Source organism: Nycticebus coucang, chromosome 13 (assembly GCF_027406575.1).
Source record: "Nycticebus coucang isolate mNycCou1 chromosome 13, mNycCou1.pri, whole genome shotgun sequence".
NCBI classification, from domain to species: domain Eukaryota; kingdom Metazoa; phylum Chordata; class Mammalia; order Primates; family Lorisidae; genus Nycticebus; species Nycticebus coucang.
In genome coordinates, this window is record NC_069792.1 from 517,122 (window position 1) to 537,606 (window position 20,485).

At 45.3% G+C, this 20,485-nt stretch overlaps 1 protein-coding gene across 1 annotated transcript in view; it reads right to left on the reverse strand.

Annotated features, from left to right (window-relative positions):
• The window catches only part of PRKDC (protein kinase, DNA-activated, catalytic subunit), a 163,241-nt gene that overhangs the window by 39,968 nt on the left and 102,788 nt on the right, over nt 1-20,485 (reverse strand). The window contains exons 53-63 of the mRNA XM_053558364.1: nt 17,715-17,839; nt 17,475-17,624; nt 15,580-15,753; nt 14,430-14,528; nt 12,566-12,773; nt 11,955-12,141; nt 10,800-11,012; nt 8,856-8,968; nt 6,994-7,125; nt 4,633-4,812; nt 2,202-2,407 (exon numbers count right to left, since the gene is read on the reverse strand). Of these exons, the coding sequence (XP_053414339.1) occupies nt 2,202-2,407; nt 4,633-4,812; nt 6,994-7,125; nt 8,856-8,968; nt 10,800-11,012; nt 11,955-12,141; nt 12,566-12,773; nt 14,430-14,528; nt 15,580-15,753; nt 17,475-17,624; nt 17,715-17,839 (1,787 nt within the window). The remainder of the gene's footprint in view (nt 1-2,201; nt 2,408-4,632; nt 4,813-6,993; nt 7,126-8,855; nt 8,969-10,799; nt 11,013-11,954; nt 12,142-12,565; nt 12,774-14,429; nt 14,529-15,579; nt 15,754-17,474; nt 17,625-17,714; nt 17,840-20,485) is intronic.

The following is a 20,485-nucleotide window of genomic DNA, read 5'->3' on the forward strand; positions in this document are numbered from 1 at the left end:
AACTTTGAGAGGCTGAGGTAGAGGGATTACTTTGAGGTCAGGAGTTCAAAACCAGCTGAGGGAACACAACAAGATCCCATCTCCACCAAAATAAGAAAAAAAATTAAAAATTAGCTGGGTTGGTGGTACACACCTGTGGTCCCAGCTACTCAGGAAGCTGAGGAAGAAAGATCCCTTGAGCCCGAGTCTGAGGTTAATAGTGAGCTACGATGCCATCATTACCCTCCAGCTTGGGTAACAAAACAAGACTATGTCGATAAGAGTCATATAAGGGCCAGTCGTGGTGGCTCACGCCTGTAATCCTAACACTCCAGGAGGCTGAGGTGGGTAGATTGCTTAAGCTCAGGAATTGGAGAACAGCCTAAGACAGAGCAAGACCCTATTTCTATAAACAACTGGGTGTTGTGGCAGTTACTATGGTCCCAGCTACTCAGGGGACTGAGGCAAAGAATCCCTTGAACTCAAGATTTTGAAGTGCTGTGAGCTGTGAGACCACAGCACTCTACTGAGGACAAGACAGTGAGACTCGGTCTCAGGAAAAAAAAAGAGAGAGAGAGAGACAAAATGTTAGTTTTATTTTAGTAGTAAAAATATAAAACTTCAAAAATTTTAAAGCTCCTCTTAGGTTTTACTACCCTAGTTACACAGAAAGCAGAAATTATTCTAACATGCATTTGAAGTGAAATATAAAAATTGCAAAAGTTCACAATGTGGTAGCTTCTTTGGTTTTAATCCACTGCTGCATCTGTTGGGGACCCCTTTGGAATCTCGGTCTAGCCCTAAAATACCCAGAAGCAAGTAGAAAACAACCCTGACCCTACAGATGCCATGCTCAATCCCCATTCTACGGACAATCTTAACTGCATCGGCAATTTCTTTGCAGCCTCACTATCTGCTAGAGAATTCATTCATCTCTGTACCTTGACAAAATTCTGGCCTGACCCTCCACGATATTCTGAAGTATTATTCAGTTTGTTCCCTTCCTCCAGAAAATTTCTTTTCCATCTTCAGGTTTCAAACTGAACATCACCTCTTCCTAAACCAGCAGCCATCTGTCCAGCCAGCCAAGGCCTGCTCCACCCTTGGCTTCCCTGCTCTTGGGCCCCTCCTGGGTACCAGGGCTATTATAGCGCCCTGCAGGCTCACTCCCAGAGCCTACCAATTCTGAATTTATGCAAAAATTCAGAATGTGTCTCTTCTTGCTCTGATCATAGAGGATTAACCTTCTGACTGTGAACTCAGGCAGCCAGTGTTTGTTTGGTGTAAATGGCACCTGAAGGTGTTCATTTTGCAAACAAAAACATGATACATTACTGCTGTTACCTGACTTGAGTCTGCAGGCACCTTATACTTCCTTCTCAATGTTTTTCACAGTTGTGCCTGAAATAATCTGTACAAATAGTGGATTCCTGAGGGATTATGTGTAAATATGGAGTATGATAAATTCATAGAGTTGTCAAGGTTAGAAGACTTGATCTTTTTTGGAGAATCTAGATTTACAGGTAGCTGTAAAAATACTTCTCACAAACAACAACAACAACAAAAAACAGTCAAGTCCCTCAGAATCTGATTTGGAAAACCAAACTGTAAAACCTATTTCAAATTTAAAAGAAGCCAACCCCAGCAACTTCAGTAGAGAGAAGATAATTTGAATCCAAAAGTGTATGATTTTGAACCTACTATACTAGGAATAAAAGCCAGTATTCAAAAACATCATCAATTTTAGATGTCTTCCAGCTGTTCTTCTCAGAGCATTTGGTTAATCCTATTGTACAACTCTGGAGAATAGCTGTTTCTGCTAACAATCTGTTCTGTCTCTTGGAATGGAATATGGCAAAACACCTGCTAGAGATGTGTTCTTGGCACAAAACATAAAAAGCGGAGCACAGCTCACTGTCGGTGCATACAACTCACACTGGGTTACACATCTACCATGCTTTGAGTTGTATACACAAAAAAGGATTACTAGATTTTTATTGATATGGCAGAGCTTTATCAGTTAAGAACATGTTTAAAGTTTAGGCCGGTTGTCATGGCAACCACTCTTGACTTCATGGAATGGGACTCAGATGGAAAGATTTTTTTTTTTAAGATTTCACATAGAGTTATTACTATCAACTTTACTGGTTCGTCTTGCCAAAATGAAGGCAAGTTTTTCTGTGTCACTTTGGTCAAATTCAGGTGCCGGATCATGAGCTTACTTAGCTAGCTCCACCCATCTGACGACATCGGGAGGAAGGGGGGTCTTCCCTCGAACGCGCTTGGCAGCTGGCTCTGCAGGCGGCAGGTGGAGCAGAGCCTCCTCCAGCAGGCAGATGCCCACGGGCTGCTGCAGACTGGCCAGACAGCTGGTGCTGGCAGTGGCCGGGTCAAGGTTCCGCAAGCCTGCGTGCTGGCAGCTGACCTCCTGTGAAACCACAGACACACGCAGCCGATAAGTTGGTGGCCCTTGGACCCTATCCTCCCAAAGGAGCGACACATTCTACTGGACGTGAAAGAAGTTCTGATGTAAGTAGTGATATCGCCGAAAGTTTCTCTGTGTTATAACAAATTTCCCCCTCAATATTCAATTTGCTAAAAGGAAGAAATAAGTTATTTTTATGCTTGCAAAACAGAGATTAATTTAAAGAAACATAACAGCAATATAGGAAGACTTTTCTCTCTGTATACTTCTATATATCAAAACAATTGTTACAATTTCCAGAAATATTTAGTCTGACTTAGTACAAGTGGGTAAACAGAAAGGTTTCACATTCGGTCACCAGTGAGTGCATTCATTCATCTGCCTATTACTCTGTGCAACGTTTTACCATCTTTTTTCACTCAGGGACTAACTTAATTCAATAATATTTCAATAGAGGATTTCAGAAATTATTATTCTATAATGACCTTTACTTTGTAACTCTCAGTTTGAGAATCCTATATACATCAAAATAATGAGAAATAACCCCCAAATCAACACTAAAAAGACATGAATAGTATGATAATATTTTTGTTAGAACAACCCTATACAGGTTTTGAGAACTGCCAGCCCCACTCAAAGCTGCTCCCCACAGATCAATCACTGGCCACCAAGCCAAGGTAAGTTCTACTTTAGGATTAATGGAGAAATGTGAATTCTCCAAAGCGGTGAGCACAGTGTCGGTCTTGAATGAGTGCAGGTTAAGATTCACTCATCCACGTGCCCAGCAGAATCTAATAGGAAATGGCTTTAATAAATCAGTGACTATGATTAGGCTATTACTTCTTTATATGTATATGTGTATATAATTTATATGAGAGTTCTTTTAAGTTTATTTTTAAGAAGATTGATGTTCTTGTCAATCCTATTTACAGTATCATCTTACTGTATAAACAACGATTTGCTAAGCAAAAGATAAACTGTTAGTTACATCAACTCTCAGTTTCGTCATCCTTGATAGAACAAGAACCCCTGTGAATACGGCACCAAACGCACTACGATGATACAGGAGGACACAGCCCCCAAAGCAGACCCTAGAAAACCGTCTCAGTGAATGCTGCAGACTACAGGTGCTGATCTATATTCACACCACGTGTTCCACAGTCAACGGGAAAGAGCAAACTTCACAAGTTATTTATTTTCTCAGTGTTGGCTGATGACTCTCCTAAATAGAAATGAGAAAAACTAGTTTTTTTAATTTAACAAATATTGGGTCAAAACTAGGAATTAAGATTTAAAAAATTGCTGCAGAATACAATATAAAGAGAAACTTGGCTTGACCTGTAGCACAGTAGTTAGGGTACCTGCCACATACTCCCAGGCTGGTGGGGTCGAACAATGACAACAAAAAAGTAGCCGGGCGTTGGGGTGGGTGCCCGCAGTCCCAGCTACTTGGGAGGCTGAGGTAAGAGAATTGCAAGCCCAGGAGTCTGAGGTTGCTGTCTGCTGTGATGCCACAGCACTCTACTGAGGGCGACACAGTATGACTCTGTCTCAAAAAAAGAAAAAAGAGAAATTTATTCATTCTGAAATATTACCTGAGTCGATACAGTTACTCACAACTTTCCATCTTTAGGGTGGACAGGAGAAAAAAGATGAAGGGATTCTACTTGTATAGTGTAAACTACCAACAAAGATAAACACATAATGAGCTGCACTATCAGTTTCAAGCTGTATCAAAAAGAGCAAAACAAAAAACTATGTACTCCATCCTAGAGAACCATTACCCAATTAGCTTGTAAAGTAATACTACTGCTAATAAACAATAATAAACAAATTCAGGGAGTTTACTAGATACAAAATTACTAAAATTAACCAAAAAGATCTTCTACTAGGGAATTTGTAATGACCTGTGGTTTGAATGGCACATAATGTACTTCTTATATGAAAAATAACCTACCATACGTGTATTTGAGCAGTAAACAAACGTCCACCTACACTTGGTATTCCCAGATCAGCGCAGCCCCAAGAGGGATTTGCCTGCGCACCTGTAAGGACACACACGCCCCAGCCTGGAAGAGCTGGCACTGACCTGCTTCCTCAGCACCCTACACTGAGGAGTCAAGACCTCCCGACTGCTCAGCACTGCCACGCTGGCCTCACCTTGTGTCCGGGCCGTCTCTGCTTGCTGCTTGTTGCCTGCCCTGAATGGAAGTCCCAGGATGGCTTACCTGGACACAAGAGACAAAAGGTGGGAAGAAAGAGAAAGTAGTATCCAGAAAACGATTGAAGTCGTGCAGTAATTTCCGAGTGATGCTGTCTTTTTCAGACGTCGTCTTAAATTTATCCACCTCTTTCAAAATTCCGGAAAACAAGCTGCTAAAGAGCTGTTTTGCAATTAATGGGTCTCTCTGTAAAAAAATTAAAAAAAAAAAAAAAACAAAAAAACCAAATTAGCATCTCAAGCAAAAATGCTACAATTCCCCAATACCATAAGAGCTGTATTTGAAAATACGAACTGCTGGGCGGTGCCTGTGGCTCAGTGGGTAAGGCGCCAGCCCCATATGCCGAGGGTGGCAGGTTCGAACCCAGCCCCAGCCAAACTGCAGCAAAAAAATAGCCGGGCATTGTGATGGGCACCTGTAGTCCCAGCTCCTAGGAAAGCTGAGGCAAGAAAATTGCCTAAGCCCAAGAGCTGGAGGTTGCAGTGGGCTGTGACGCCACAGCAGTCTACCCAGGGCGACAAAATCAGACTCTGTCTCTTTAAAAAAAAAAAAAAAAAAGAAAGAAAGAAAATACAAACTGTTGTTAACAGTTCTGTTACACATCTCAATTCTATTTAGAAAGTTTAAAAAAAAAACATAGAAAGTTGTAACAGGCATTGATTGACAAGTAGTGCATTTGTTTTTTGTTTTTTGAGAGACAGAGTCTCATTATGTTGCCCTGGGTAGAGTGCCGTGGCATCACAGCTTACAGCAACCTCAAACTCTTGGGTTTAAGCGATTCTCTTGCCTCAGCCTCCCGAGTAGCTGGGACTACAGGCACCCGCCACAATGCCTGGCTACTTTTTGGTTGGAGTTGTCACTGTTGTTTAGCAGGCCTGGGCAGAGCTAGAACCCACCAGCCTCGGTGTATGTGGCCAGCACCATAACCGCTGTGCTACGGTGCCAACCCGTACTTGTTTTTTGTTTGTTTGTTTTTTGAGACAGAGTCTCACTATGTTACCATCAGTAGAGTGCCTCAGCATCATAGCTCACAGCAACCTCAAACTCTTGGGCTTAAGCAATTCTCTTGCCTCAAGCCTCCTGAGTAGCTGGGACTACAGGTGCCCACCACAATGCCCGGCTATTTTTTGGTTGCAGTTGTCACTGTTGTTTACCAGGCCCCAGCCTGCCTTGAACCCGCCAGCCTATGGGACACCAAGCCAACACTGCTCCTTAAAGGATAGAAACAACATGTAGTTGAGCTTTCTCAAATCCATATGGGGCCAACTTTATTTTCCTGCAGAGGCAGTGGCACAAGGGGCTAGTAGCTGGGCAACAGCAAAGTGTGGAAGGACAGGGTCTCGTCTCTGCCCAGCCCAGCAAGTTCCCTGGCTCACACCACATGTCAGGGCTTAAATGATCTTCAGTTCTGTAACAACTGTCTCGATGTCGCAGATTACTGGGAGAATCTAATGTGTAAAGACATCAGGCTGTGCCATGGTGACACGCTGTATGGCGTTTCGGAATACAAGTCACCAGGAGGGGAAGCTGGGTGAGGGGTGTATGAACTACCTACTATTTCTGTGAATCCCTGCCAATCTGTAATCATCCAGATTAAATGAAAACCTGAAATAGATAGTAAAAGGCCATGCGGATATAATCCGTTACTAAAATCAGTATTAGTAGTGATACTTATGTAAATCATAAAGCACTGTATTTTAGTACCCAGCATAATGTTATATGTATTACAATAGATTTTTAAATTTATTATTTCAACAAAAATCAAATCAGGCTTTTGGGGGATAAATATCCTGTTTTCATCAAAGAACTCAGCTAGAAAACTCCATTCACCTGACATTTTCTTTTCATTCTAATGGCATAGAAAAATATTTCAAGCATCTGTCTGCCCTTTAGTGAACTACCAGAGAAGGAAAAAGACAGATCGCACTAATAAACCGATACTTCCCCAATGCGCCCAAGAAGTTTTTGTAAGCAAAGATTTCAGTGATTTACCACTTTGAAGGTAACAATGATTATTTTCACATGTTATTTCATTTTGACGTTACTAGATAAGAAAAATGGATTTTACTCTCTGATTTTATAGATGGAGACCAGTGGCTCAGATCATTTAAGAGCTTGACACGGACAGGCAGTTTTAGGGCCGAATTCTACATAACTCTACGTCAAAGGCTCACTATGTGGGAAGAAGCTGTGGCTCCAGGAATGTCAGGGCTGGGACTGGGAGCAGGGTTTGTCCCACTATTGGGGACAAACCAGCACCTCGTCTAGGACAGACTGGCCTCAGTGGGCTCCCTACACAGCAGACCCCAAAGGGCACACAGAGGTGATCATCTGTCAATAGCAAATTCAGCAGCAAGAACAGCGGACCTGGGCCACGGCCTGCAAGGGGGCGATGAGGCTGCTGTGCTTGATCTGAACGTCAGGAAGGTCTCCGTGCCGGTAGCTTCTGTACAGGATGACCTGGGCGTCCTGCTTCACTTTTAACTCACTCTTCATCTCCTATAACCACCAGAACCAAAGAAGGAAGATTAGAATTCTGACTAAAGAAAGGCAGTTGTGCACGAGATGCGATGCTGAGACCCATCTTTCACATAAAGGCAAAGTGATAACTGTCACAGTGGATTAGCGCTCTGCTTTACCAGTCTACGGCAGGTGAAAAGTCCAAAATAAAACTACTATGGCAATAAGCACAACAAAGGACACTTAAATATCTATTACAAAATAATTGGAATATTCATAAAATTGAAGCATTTGTTTGAAAACTTTTACAAACACAGACTGGAGGGCTGCCTGTCTGCTCCTCCTGCCCAAACCAACACATGCAGGGCCTGGACACTTGTTGACCTCTGCCCAGAGGTCTCTCTCTGCTATGCCCATCACTTGGGTCCCTCCTCTGCCACTATGCCCTTCACAGGCATCGTCAGTCATGCTCTCACTGGGCCACTATGCCCTGCACAGGCCATCTTCAGACGTGCTCTCATTGGGCTTATTCTCAACACTGCTTGTATCATTAACGCTACCTGTCTGTCATGCTCCCTGGACTGTAACTCAATGGCCATTCATCCCGCTGCCCGTCAATACCTGCCACGGCGCCAGGTGAGCACAATGCCCCAAAGGTGTACGTTCAACAGAGGGCCACAAACATTAAGCAGAGCCTTCCAGAGTCTGACGCCTCCCCGTCACGCCTGATTCCTGGTCAGAAGATCACCTGAATGCCTGTGTCGGAGGGCCTGCCCTCCCTGCGAGTGAATCATCTCCCCATGATTTCTGTCTAATAGCCCTTACTAGCCAGCATCTAGTCCTGAGGGGCGGGAGGGGGATCCCGGGGGTGTCAGGGTTACTCAGGAGCCTAGAGCTCCTCTGGGGGTGGGGGCAGGGAGGGTCCTCCACACACCCTCCAGTCTTCAGACCAATAGTTATAGTGGGAGAGACGAGAGGATGAATAGTACATTTTCTTCCCATGGAAGATAAAGCACAACCTTTAACCAACTCAGACTTGGAAGTTAACTGGCTGAAGATTTAAACTCAGCTACAACAAAGACAGTGTTTTTATTCATAACCTATCCTATCTTTCCTGAAACTTTTGCCATAATTACAGATTTACAATTAAAATCAATAACTATGGCTAAACACATTCCGTCATGACTTCCACATCTTGAGAAGTGTGTTAACCAGTAAGTCAACACCATGCGCGTTTCCACTCAAGACCTTCAGTGGAGCCCTGCCGCCCCTTCCTCTGGGCTCAAATCCCCTCCTATCCTCTGGCTGACCCTCCTCCACAGCTCATCAGTTCACAGTGGCCCTTGACCCAAGTGCCCAGTGAATCCCTGCCCAGGGTTCTGGCCTTGAGGTGGGGAATTGGCCAATCCCATCCCAGTGGCAGACTCCCTGAGCCGTAAGACCCAGGATAAATGACAGTCACACCCCCACCCTGAGATAAGGCCGGTCTGCAAACAGCGCTGGGCTGGGCTTTCCTGACGCAAGAGCCAGCGACAGCCCCACCACACACACACACCCACCGAGTCAGGCACCTCCCGTTTCTCTCCAGCGTTCTAGCACCCAGGGAGTCAGCAGACTTGGCTCCCGAGTAACCTCAGCTCAGACAGTGCTATTTCCACGATTTGGCTTGTAGACCAACACTGGAAGGATCTTACAGAAAGATCATTTCCTTATATCTGTGATATAAAACAGGTATTTCTGACCAATCTAATTTTGAAAAAGATACTGACCTTCTCTCGCTTTTGTTCAGCGACACCTTTTCTGGCATAAATCAAACTGAGTTTTTCTGGATCCTTTAAAAATCGTCTGCGTAATCTTAGTATTTCTGTCCGACCATCAGTGCCTGAAGAACACGAAGTGGATTTGGTTACAGATAGCCCAGGGACACTCACACGTGGTCTGCCTCCTTCCCCAAGGCTCTAAAGTGAGTGTCAGGGGACTTAGCTACATGTAAAAATTTTAATTTAGTATTTTCTTAATGACACGGGCCCACGAGGAACAGCAGAGGAGGCAGGAGAGAGCAGGGACCAGCATTTTAATGGCCTTAGCTGAATCCTCAGCCATGCAGAAGAATGGCCGCAGTGGGCACCGGAGGCTTGGGAACCAGCAGGACAGGGCAGGGAAGAAAGTGCAGCCCGGGAGGGACACAGGCCACAGTGGGAGGAGAGGTAGGCCCAGCACCTTTAGTGACAGCAGCTGCCAGGCCCAGAGCACACGTGCCCCTGGGTCTGAGATGTAGCCAGGGGCCCAGCGGCTCGCTCCATCCCACCTCCACGGCACACTCCCAATCTGCACTGTGCCCATGCAGAAGTCACCATTGTGAGGTAATGTTACAATACAAGACTGAAACTAAAATAAATGACAAGGAAAGAACAACTATTAAGCAGATCACGCAGGGAAAAACTTCAAAATATCGTCATTTACCAGATAAGTCAGAGTAGATATTACAGCCATGAACCAAGTTTGGAAAGATTCAGAAAATAACAAAAAAAAAAAAGCTCATGGAAATTAAAACAGGAGCAAAGGCTGAAAGATAAGGTTGAATAGATTTCCTAGAAAACAGATAATACAGAAAGGATACCCAAGCACAAGAATTCCAAAAAAGACAAAACAGAGGTGAAGATGTCATCAACAAAAGCCCCACGATGTGATTCCAGACCTGGCAGCGTGAGGCTGCAGGCTTGATGGGCCACCCCACGCCCAGAGAAACAAGACCGAGAAACCCGCTCCAAAGGACGCTCTTGCAAAATTTCAGAAAACTGTTTTAAAAGTGAGGATCCCAAGATTGTCCACAGAGAAAAGACGCGGGTTCTCACACAGGACTGGCTCAGAGGATGACAGCAAGGTCCCTTGCCGGCACCTCTGGGCAGGAGACCGACAGCAGCACGCGGCCCTTTCCCTGGGCTCTCCGTCCTCCGCACTCACTCCCAGGGCTGCAGTTCTTGGTGTCGGTCTCTGAGCCCCATTGAGCTTTCCACTCAGCCCCTGGGTGTCCCACTGGTCAGGTGTTTTTGGCCTATCTCCTGACACCCTTGCTCTCTCAGGAAGGCCATGCAGAGCTCCGGTGCCTGGCTACATGCACACATCATGCAGCTGCTTCCCCGCACTGGGGCTCAAAGCGCATCCCACCACCCACAGCCTGTCTTCTTAGCACCCTTTATGTGACACGCCTCACAGCATCTGTAAACCTGGACTGCGCAGGCTCCTCAGTCCTGGTTTGGGGTCAGCTCCCAGTGACCGTGCCCTGCACTGACGGGGCTCCTCTGCATCTGTCCGGCTCTTCTTCCCCCTCCTGTGCCCCCCACTCCTCTCAACGGCACCTCACCAGGTCTCCTCTGAGGCGCTCTCCACTCCACCTGCCTGTATCAACTCTCTCACCTTTAAGACTTGGCTAACCCAACAATATCATCCCACAGTCACCGATTTAACGGCCTTATCCACCCCAGAAAATTATCAAATGAATGGATTGAGTCCAGCTTTTTCAATGGTTTTTCTGGAACTTCTAAAAAACAATGTTTTTAGCATGGTAAGTGCCTTGACAACATTTATTGAACTGAACTTTAAGGAGCTTCACTACAGGCTACAGGAGACGTGGACACAGAACGAGCTATCCTGATCTGAGCCACGGCCCTCACTGGGAGACAGGTTACTGCAAGCCCATCTCACTCACTGACCTTTCACTTTGTCATTCAGCTCATCCCCTGGAAGGCTCAGCCTTTTTTTCCCAAAATCAGGCCCCACTGTCTTCAAGGGTGCTCGCTGTGACCTTTCGCTCCTCTTATGGGCAAACAGCAAGGAGGAAGACAAAGAATCCGATGAGGAGGCCACACGATCCGCCAGCGGGTCAAGGCTGCTCCCTGTCAGCCAGTTAAATGAGCTTCTTCCATCTGCAACATGCACAGTCAGTGGTCACTGTACCTGGCCCCGCACACAGGGCAGTGATGCCTGCCGGAGGCTCTGTCAGGTCCCCGGGGTGTGGTCTGGGGCAGACCTGGACCTCAGTGCCCCCACAGCAGAGAGAGAAACAAGCTGCTGTCCCAGCACAGAATACTTGGTACCTACTGAAAGGTGTCAACAGCCCCCAATTCCTAATATTAGTGTCATAGAATTTCCACTGTGTTCATTCAAATTAGCCCCAATTTGAGAACCAACAGAACGTGAAAAAAATTTACATACAGAAAAAATGTTGAGATGTTTACATAACAGGATTTTGCTGGTCAAAGCAAACAGCCCTATTTGAGAAAGCACAGCTTAATAAACTGTACACATGGTAAGTGAATTTACTCTACTTTACTTTTGAGAGAAGAGATGTGTTAAATTTTGCTACATTAGATTTTTTTGTACAAAAATCAAAACAAAAGGCTCAGTGCCCGTAGCACAGTGTTATAGTGCCAGCCACATATACCAAAGTTGGCGGGTTCGAACCCAGCCAGGGCCAGCTAAAACAACAATGACAACTGCAACAAAAAATAGCCAGGCATTGTGGTGGGCACCTGTAGTCCCAGCTACTTAGGAGGCTGAGGCAAGAGAATTGCCAAAACAAAAATGTACATACACTGAAATGTTCCCTGGATTTTCTAGTCAGAAAGAATCTTCTTTTAAAACGTGAATTCCCCTTCCCCCTCCTCCTGCCCAGCACCCTCACTCTACGTCAGTCTCCATGGATCTGACGGCTCCAGGAACCTCCCGCTCCCTCCTGTGATGTGTCAGCCTGGGTGGTTCCTAGCAGCCTTGCTCCCTTGCTGCACCACTCTCACCCAGGGCTGATGTTGTGCCGACTGTGCTCCCAGGCCAGAGCACCTGTGCTGGATGGGCAGCGGGGCGCTTACCTGCCGTCTGTGTCGGTGTGAAGTCATACTGCTGCTGAGTGGCCCTTATCTGCCCAGCCATCAGCTGGCGTGACAGGGTCCCCTCCAGGGCTCGGGTCTGGACAGTGGCCTGGGAGGCCTGGGTCTCAACAAACATCGGTGTGAGCACAGTGCTTGGGCAGCGCCAGCCAGAGTCGATGGTGCACTCCTGCACACAGTAAGGTCCCCAGTGAGAGGCTCCTCTCTTACCAACACTGAGACGTTCTGCTTAAAATCCACTGATGCCATCAGCAGATGTGCACTATAATTTCATATTTCTCTGGAAAGCAGCTGGATAAGCTTTTCTAATTCAAATGTTTTAACTAATATTTGCCAAGTAGAAACCTAACTACTATTTGGGGAGAAAATCCATTTTCTTAATGTTTTACATCAAAAGGCTGATATCATCCTAAGCAATGGCATTACAACACTACTGCATCAAGCCAAAAGACTCAATTCTCCTGCAAACACACACGAGCCCAGCCCTGGGACACACGCTCGGGGAACACCGAACGTGCAAGCATTCAAAGAAGATATTCATTAACAAACAAGAAAAGCTTAACACTCAATTATCACAGTGACAAGCACATCACCTGAAATTTGCATTCTGACAGAGGATGCTCAAACATGGGGTTTGGATAGTCCGGGCTCAGGCTGGTCATCTCAAGCAGAAAGTCTGTTGCCAAACTTAAGAAGTGCACTTCAATCTCAGGAGAATATAAGGAGTTTAGTGCCAATAATCGGTCCAAGGCATTTGAAGGTAACCTTGTTTCATGGCTCCAGAAATTTCGAATAATTAATCTGAAAAGCAGAGAGAAAAGACATGCACTTCTTAGACACTCTGGAGAAGCTGCTGCACCAGTGTGACGGGGAGAGGCCACTTTTCACCCACACAAGGCTCAACACACAGGGAGACCACAAACTGGGTAGAGAGCGTCATCTGAGCTACAAAAGCAATGCGCTCAGAAGGGGACATTAAAGCGTGTGTTACAAACTTAAGAGGAGGGGAGGAACTGGTGACTTTATTCTCTCATCTCTATTCCCTAGGAAATTTTCATTGATAAGTGCTTAACAATAGCTATTTTTAAACTGAAAAAATACTTTAAGAAATTATATAGGGTGGCACCTGTGGCTCAGCGGGTAAGGCGCTGGCCCCATATACCAAGAGTGGTGTGTTTGAACCCAGCCCTGGCCAAACTGCAACAAAAAAATAGCTGGGCATTATGGCAGGCACCTGTAGTCTCAGCTACTCAGGAGGGTTAGAGATTGCCTAAGCCCAGGAGCTGGAGGTTGATGTGAGCTGTGATGCCATGGCACTCTACTAAGGGTGACAAAGTGAGACTCTGTCTCTAAAAAAAAAAATATATATATATACATATATATATATATATAATTTTACACTGCCTTGATAAGATAATTCACTCCAAACATTATTGCCATTAAGCGTGTAATACTTTAAATTAGTTAAAAACCAGACTAGGCTTTTATGAATGCTTATGAAATCCAAAAACAATTTTTTTTTTTTGAGACAGAGTTGCCCTGGGTAGAGTGTTGTGGTGTCACAGCTCATAGCCAACTTCAAACTCCTGGGCTCAAGCAATTCTCTTGCCTCAGCCTCCCAAGTAGCTGGGACCACAGTCCACCTGCCACAACAACCAGCTATTTTTTTCTGGTGACAAAGTCTTGCTCTGGCTCAGGCTGGTCTGGAACTAGAGAGCTCAGGCCATCCACCCACTTCTGCCTAACCAGAGTGCTAAGATTACAGGCGTGAGTCACCATGCCTGGCCATCAAAAACAATTTTGAAAAGCTCAATGAATTTAAAATTGTAGCAGAATGGAAAAGTAAGTGATACACAGAAAGCTTCTGCCCCTTCTTACATTAGTACTTGCTAAGAGGTCGGGCCATTTAGAGGATAATGATGATCTTTCCTATTTCCACGCATAATTAACATGGTGTCCTCCTGCTTCTAAGGTTTTCACACACTTCATTCAATACTAATACGTTAGGTGTGATCTCAACACTGTGTTGGGTGAGGGGAGTGGGTAAAGGAGACACCTCTGTTGCCCAGGCTAGTCTCAAACTCCTGGGCCCAAATGATCCTCCTGCCCAAGCCTCCTGAGTAGCTGGGATTAGAAGTCTGTGCCTCTGTGCCCAGCTTTCAGATTTTCTTTTTATACTGAAATATTTTAACTCACTGCATTTGCAGAGAGTGCTCTGTCCACACTATTTTTTCAAAAGTTTTATTTTAAAGTAACTTGTAGAGATATGTTAAGTCATTCTTCATAATGTGATTTAAAATACATTTTTACTAAATGTTACAAAATGCAGGAGGTAGAGAAAATGTTAATACTGCAAATATATTTCTAAAACCAATAAAAAATACTCTATGCTCGTCTCGGGAAGAACCCTGGTCACATTTAACGGTCCTGCCCACACATTCCCAGAGGAGCACGTACCGAAGCTCAGGGTTCTCATCCGTCAGTCCTTGAATCAGCACGTCTTTGGCCAACTTAAATATTTCCTGAGAATCATCATCTGTGTGATTTTCTGGATCTCTGTGTAAGAAAAATCACAAAATAACAAACATTAATACCTTCTTTCTAGCCTTTTTGTTCAACCCCAGTAACACTGTCTAGAACTAAAGTAAAAAAGGCTAGCTTTTCCCATGGGGCTATAACACCCCCAATCCCCGAGGACCTGTCACGTGTGTGCACAGGCCTGACACTCTCACTCAAACCTTAGAGCTCTGCAGCATCGCTGCTGGGGGAGTGAGGGTGCGGGTAGGGGCGGCCATGCTGGCCTGGCCATGACACCCTCACTCTGCATTCATTACTCCTGGGAGGAGTGGGGTGGAGGTGGGGGCGGCCACGCGGACCTGGCCATGACACCCTCACTCTGCATTCATTACTCCTGGGAGGAGTGGGGTGGAGGTGGGGGCGGCCACGCGGGCCTGGCCACGACACTCTCTCTCTGCATTCATTACTCCTGGGAGGAGTGGGGTGGAGGTGGGGGCGGCCACGCGGACCTGGCCATGACACCCTCACTCTGCATTCATTACTCCTGGGAGGAGTGGGGTGGAGGTGGAGGCGGCCACGCGGGCCTGGCCACGACACTCTCTCTCTGCATTCATTACTCCTGGGAGGAGTGGGGTGGAGGTGGGGGCGGCCACGCGGACCTGGCCATGACACCCTCACTCTGCATTCATTACTCCTGGGAGGAGTGGGGTGGAGGTGCGGGGTGGCCACGCTGGCCTGGCTGAGGTGAGGCATCTGGCAGAGTTTTGCTGGATCTTAAAAGGATAACTATGAAAACAAGTTTTATAAGTAGCACACGTATAAGCTTATAAGTGCTTATTAGCTTAAATATTTTTAACTTAACCAATAATTTCACTCTCTGAACATTTTCCCCACACACATAAAATGAGTTAAAATAAGGAAAGAATTCAGTATGGGTATGAAAATGAATTTAATTATTAATCACATGTGTAAAAACACTTTATTATGTTCCCCAATGCTAAAGATACCCAAATGTTATGATTTAATAAAAAACAATTTTTAAAAAGACACCCAAATGATCCCTAAAACAAAATGTCAACATATAGCATACCCGTAATTGTCATGAATCCACATGAGAATGTTATACATCCGCTCCCTGCACACCGCAGAAGGGTGGGAAACAAACTCCACAACCGGGGCCAGCAGCTCGTGGAGCTCTCCTGGTTTCAATTTTGCCATCATCTTATAAATTATCTCCAGACACACTTTTTGTCTTTCACCATCTCTGTAAGAGAGAAGTTCAACAGGCAACTTTTTCTTCTTTGTGCTACTGTGTAGTTTCAAAACTTGTTGTCATCAATAATACAACACTTACATTAAAATTACATTATTAGAAGTAATACCAAGGGCTAGATTTTTAAAAGTAAACAAATTAATACAATGTGCTATCCTGCAATGGGTCCTGGAGTAGAAAGAAGACATTGGGAGAATAAAGTCTAGTTCAGGTAATAAGAATGAGCTTAACTTTAATTGCTTAGTTTTGACAAATATTCTAAGATTATAGAAGATGAGGAAACTGGAGAGACGGTATGTAGGGAATTCTATGTATTAGCTTTAAGCTTTTCTGTAAATTTAAAATTATTTCAAAATAAAAAGCTTCTTTGGAAAAAAATGTGATATGGCAAACAAAATAAGCTAAAAGTATAAAAAACTTCAGATTTTAGGCTGGGAGAAAGCTGCTGCTGGCTTTAATGTTATTTCTTTACTCTATTAATCCCAGCACTCTGGGAGCCTGAGGCGAGTGGATTGCCTGATCTTACAGATACTTGGGAGGCACAGGCAGGAGAATCGCTTGAGCCCAGGAGTTGGAGGTTGCTGTGAGCTGTGATGCTACGGCACTCTACCCAGGGTGACAGGTTGAGGCTCTGTCTCAAAAAAAAAAAAAAAAAATAGCCAGGTGTTGTGGTGGGCACCTGTAATCCCAGCTACACTCAGGAAGCTGAGACAAGAGAATCACTTGCAAGAGTTTGAGGTTGTTCAACTCAAACACCATGTGCCATAACACCATGGCACTGTATGAAGGGTAACAAAGTGAGATTGTCTCAAAAAATTTTTTCAGATTTTGAACCTGCCTCAAAAGTGCTGTATGGAGTGTCACTTAGTGAAGTTGCATGCAGCCTTGGTCTCCTGCTTGGTGCACCTCGCCCTTATAGTACCCAGCTGGGGGCCTAACACGGCAGGTGCTCAGTGAGTGGTTACTGAAGGCTGAAGGACACAACGGCACACACTCCCCATCACTGCCACACTGCATGTTTACCAGTAACATACTACCATTTAAACACAGGTATATAGACCAACATTGGCAAAGAGTAAAGAAATAACAGGATGAACCAGCAGCAGCTTTCTCCTTTTACTTTTCCTATTATTATTTTTTTTTTTTTTGAGACAAGAATCTTAGTCTGTCGCCCTGGGTAGAGTGCCATGGCAGCATCATAGCTCACAGTGACAAACTCTTGGGTCAAGTAATCCTCTTGCCTCAGCCTCCTGAGAAGCTGAGACTACCGGTGCCCAGCACAACAGCAGCTAGTTTTCCTATTTTTAGTGGAGACGTGGTCTCACTTTTACTCAGGCTGGTCTTAAACTTCTGAGCTCAGGCAATCCACCTGCCTCAGCCTCCCAGAGTACAGGGATTACAGGTGTAAGCCACCGAGCCTGGTCTTATTTTGCAATTCTAAACACAAATAAACAATTTTAATACAATAACTAAAGGCAAAACATGTACAGAACTCAAAAGCATGCGGTTTACATTTGAAGAGGACTGGAGATAGCCCTGCAGGCCATGTGGAGGGCAGGGCCCGCAGGTTCAGCGCCACTCAGCACACACTCCCTATTACACTCTCTTCCCTTGCCCTCTCCGATTCTAACTCCATAAATATACATGCCATAGAAGCTGCAGCTGAAGGAGAGGCACTGGCAGGTGGGGCCAGCAGGACAGTGCTCACTCACCTGTGCCTCATGATTTGAACAAAGTCCTTGCTCTTTAACTGGAAGTATAGGTCTGCTGTTTCCTCGGCACGGCAAAGCACCACCTCCAGACACAGTGTCTTCATCACTCCGTGAAACTTTGGTAGCAGGAAGAACACGGTGTTCATGAACCTGGAGGGGAGGACCGGTGAGATGGGGACTACAACCCCTACCCCACAGGTGCCTGAAAGCCCTACCCCACAGGTGCCTGAAAGCCCCTACCTGTCAGCAAGAGGGGGGAAGCTCTTGGCCACTTTGCTCAAGCACACGATGAACTTGTCCTCCATAGTATTCTGATGTTGCTTCAATTGTTTTACAACCAAGTCACACACAGACTCCTCCAGTATCTGAAAATTGAGTTTCTTTTTAAATACACAAAGGTGGAAACTTACATTAAGCACTGAGAATAAGGTTTATCCTGAATATTTAAGTGAATTCAAGGAAAGTGTTCAGTGTTCAACAATAAGGCTCCTAAGGCAAATGAGAAACAGGAGGTGCTGGGATGTCCACTGGGCAGCAGGACCACCACACGCCCTGGCTCCAAGCTCGAGGACGGTGTTTGGGGGTGTGAGACTATGCCTCGAGTGTTGGTGCTGGTGCTGGCTCCTGCCAGACAAGGGGACACCAAAACACCACAAGTAAGGTCTTCGAAAAGCTATGCTAATTCAGTGACTAAATACCATTTATGACACATTTTAAGATGCTCAGGTCTCTGGTCAAAAATATTTACATACAACAGAATCTTCTAGCAACTCCACCCACACAGTGGCCCCTGAAGGGGCCCATATCCATCGTGTCCCCAGCACCTGTGAGCACAGAGCAGCAGCATCACCGATTTGTCTGTGCCCTGTGTCCCTCCCCAGACACCAACTCCTCGGGGGCAGGACACGGCCTGTCCTGTTCCCTGCTGCACCCCCAGGACCTAGACACAAGTCAGTCCTCCTAAGTGTTCAACTACGTAAGTGCTTGGTAAAGTCTATGGAAGGACGTGATATGATGGAAAATGTGCATCCATCATTCACGGCTCATCTTCCTCCTCACAAAGACCAGAGAAGGACAGGAGGCAACCATTTTAAAGGCACTGAGACTGGAGGAATAGTTTTTGAATACAAACTTACTATAGGTTGAGCATCCCAAATCTGAAAAATCCAAAGGTCAAAATGTTCCAAAATTCAAACTTATTAGAACATTGACCTGACACTGAAAGGAAAATTTCACTGGAGTATTTTAGATTTTGGATTTTCAGATTAGCGATACTCAAACAGTAAGTATAATGCAAATACCCCCAAATCCAAAATCTGAAACACTTCTGGCTCCAAGCATTTTGGATAAGGGATATCTAAAATGTACTATGAGGCTGTACTATGAACTCCAACCTATACTATGAGGCTATTTTTAAAATGGCGCTCAAGGAAAATCTTGAACACAAAACTGCCAATTTCTTTTTTTTTTTTTAATGATTATTTATGTATTTATTTATTTATTTTGCAGTTTTTGGCCAGGGCTGGGTTTGAACCCGCCACCTCCAGCATATGGGGCCGGCGCCCTACCCCTTTGAGCCACAGGCGCTGCCCCAAAACTGCCAATTTCAATGACCTGAATCCCATGGAGAATATTTTAATTAAGTGCCATGCTACATATTCACCAGATATGTGTTTCTATTTTTCTGTTCTTGGAGACAGGGTCCCACTCTGTTACCCTGGCTAGAATGCCGTGGTGTGGTCATAGCTAACTACTCTATTCCCCGAAAATAAGACCTACTTACAGGAAAGATAAGACGTCCCCTGAAATAAGACCTAGCGCATCTTTGGGAGCACACCTTACAATAAGACACTGTCTTATTTTCGGGGAAACAGGGTACAAGTTCAACCTCCTGGGCTCAAGCAATCCTGCCTCAGCTTCCTGAAGTGCTAGACTTACAGGTGATTAGTAATCCCAGGCCCAGATACATCTCTTCAGTAAAAGTATTTAATCTGATAATACAATGAAATGGTCATAATCTAGCAAGTAAAGACAGCAAGCTAGGCTGGTTGCGTGGCTCACATCTGTAACGCCAAGACTGTGGAAGGCCAAGGCAGGAGCATTGCAGGACACAGGGACGCAGGACTGAGGAGGCCCGAGAAGGGCCCACCCCTGCTCAGCAGCTCTGTAACTCAGCCCTCACCTCAGTATTTACCTGCCCAGGTGATTTTCTCCAAAAGGAAATCTTGAGACCAAGTTTATAGCAATGAAAGCTGGTTAAATACTCATCCTGACTTTATAATAAAAAGTCAGTCATCAATCTGCCAAATCCTTAAATGTTCACAAAGCTCCGCTCCCCACCCCCTCCCCCACATGTTTAAAAAGTAGTATCTCAGTAATCCCAGCACTCTGGGAGGCTGAGGTGGGTGGATTGCCAGAGCTCGGGACTATGAGACCAGCCTGAGCAAAAATGAGACCCTGTCTTCTAAAAATAGCTGGGCGTTGTAGCAGGTGCCTGCAGTGCCAGCTGCTTGGGAGGCTGAGGCAAGAGGATTGCTTGAGCCCAAGAGTTTGAGGTTGTTGCAAGCTGTGACGCCATGGCAACAAAGGTGATGAAGCAAGACTGTCTCACGGCAGACACCAAAGACCCACGACCTGGAGCAGCTCGGAGGTGGTGAATAACAAACTACATTGCAAACAATGAAGAAACAGAACAGAAAGAGCAAAAAGATTGAAGAGGCAAAACCTGAAGACTGTGTGGTGGGAAAAGCACTGGATGGCTGCGCAGTTAACAGGAAGGTGGGGACTCCCTGTGGGGAGGGGCTCACAGGTGCTGATGACACTCAGGGACCTGAGAAAATTTAGATTGTCCAGAGTTTGCTGAAGCATTTCTTAATTCTCAAAAAGCTGGTAAAGAAAAAGATGGCACAGAAAGAAAATCTTTATCTGAGTCTGATGATAGCAAATCTAAGAAGTAAAGAGATATTTGCTGAGGAGCCAACAGGCTCTGCCAGACTTGTGACCCCGAAAGA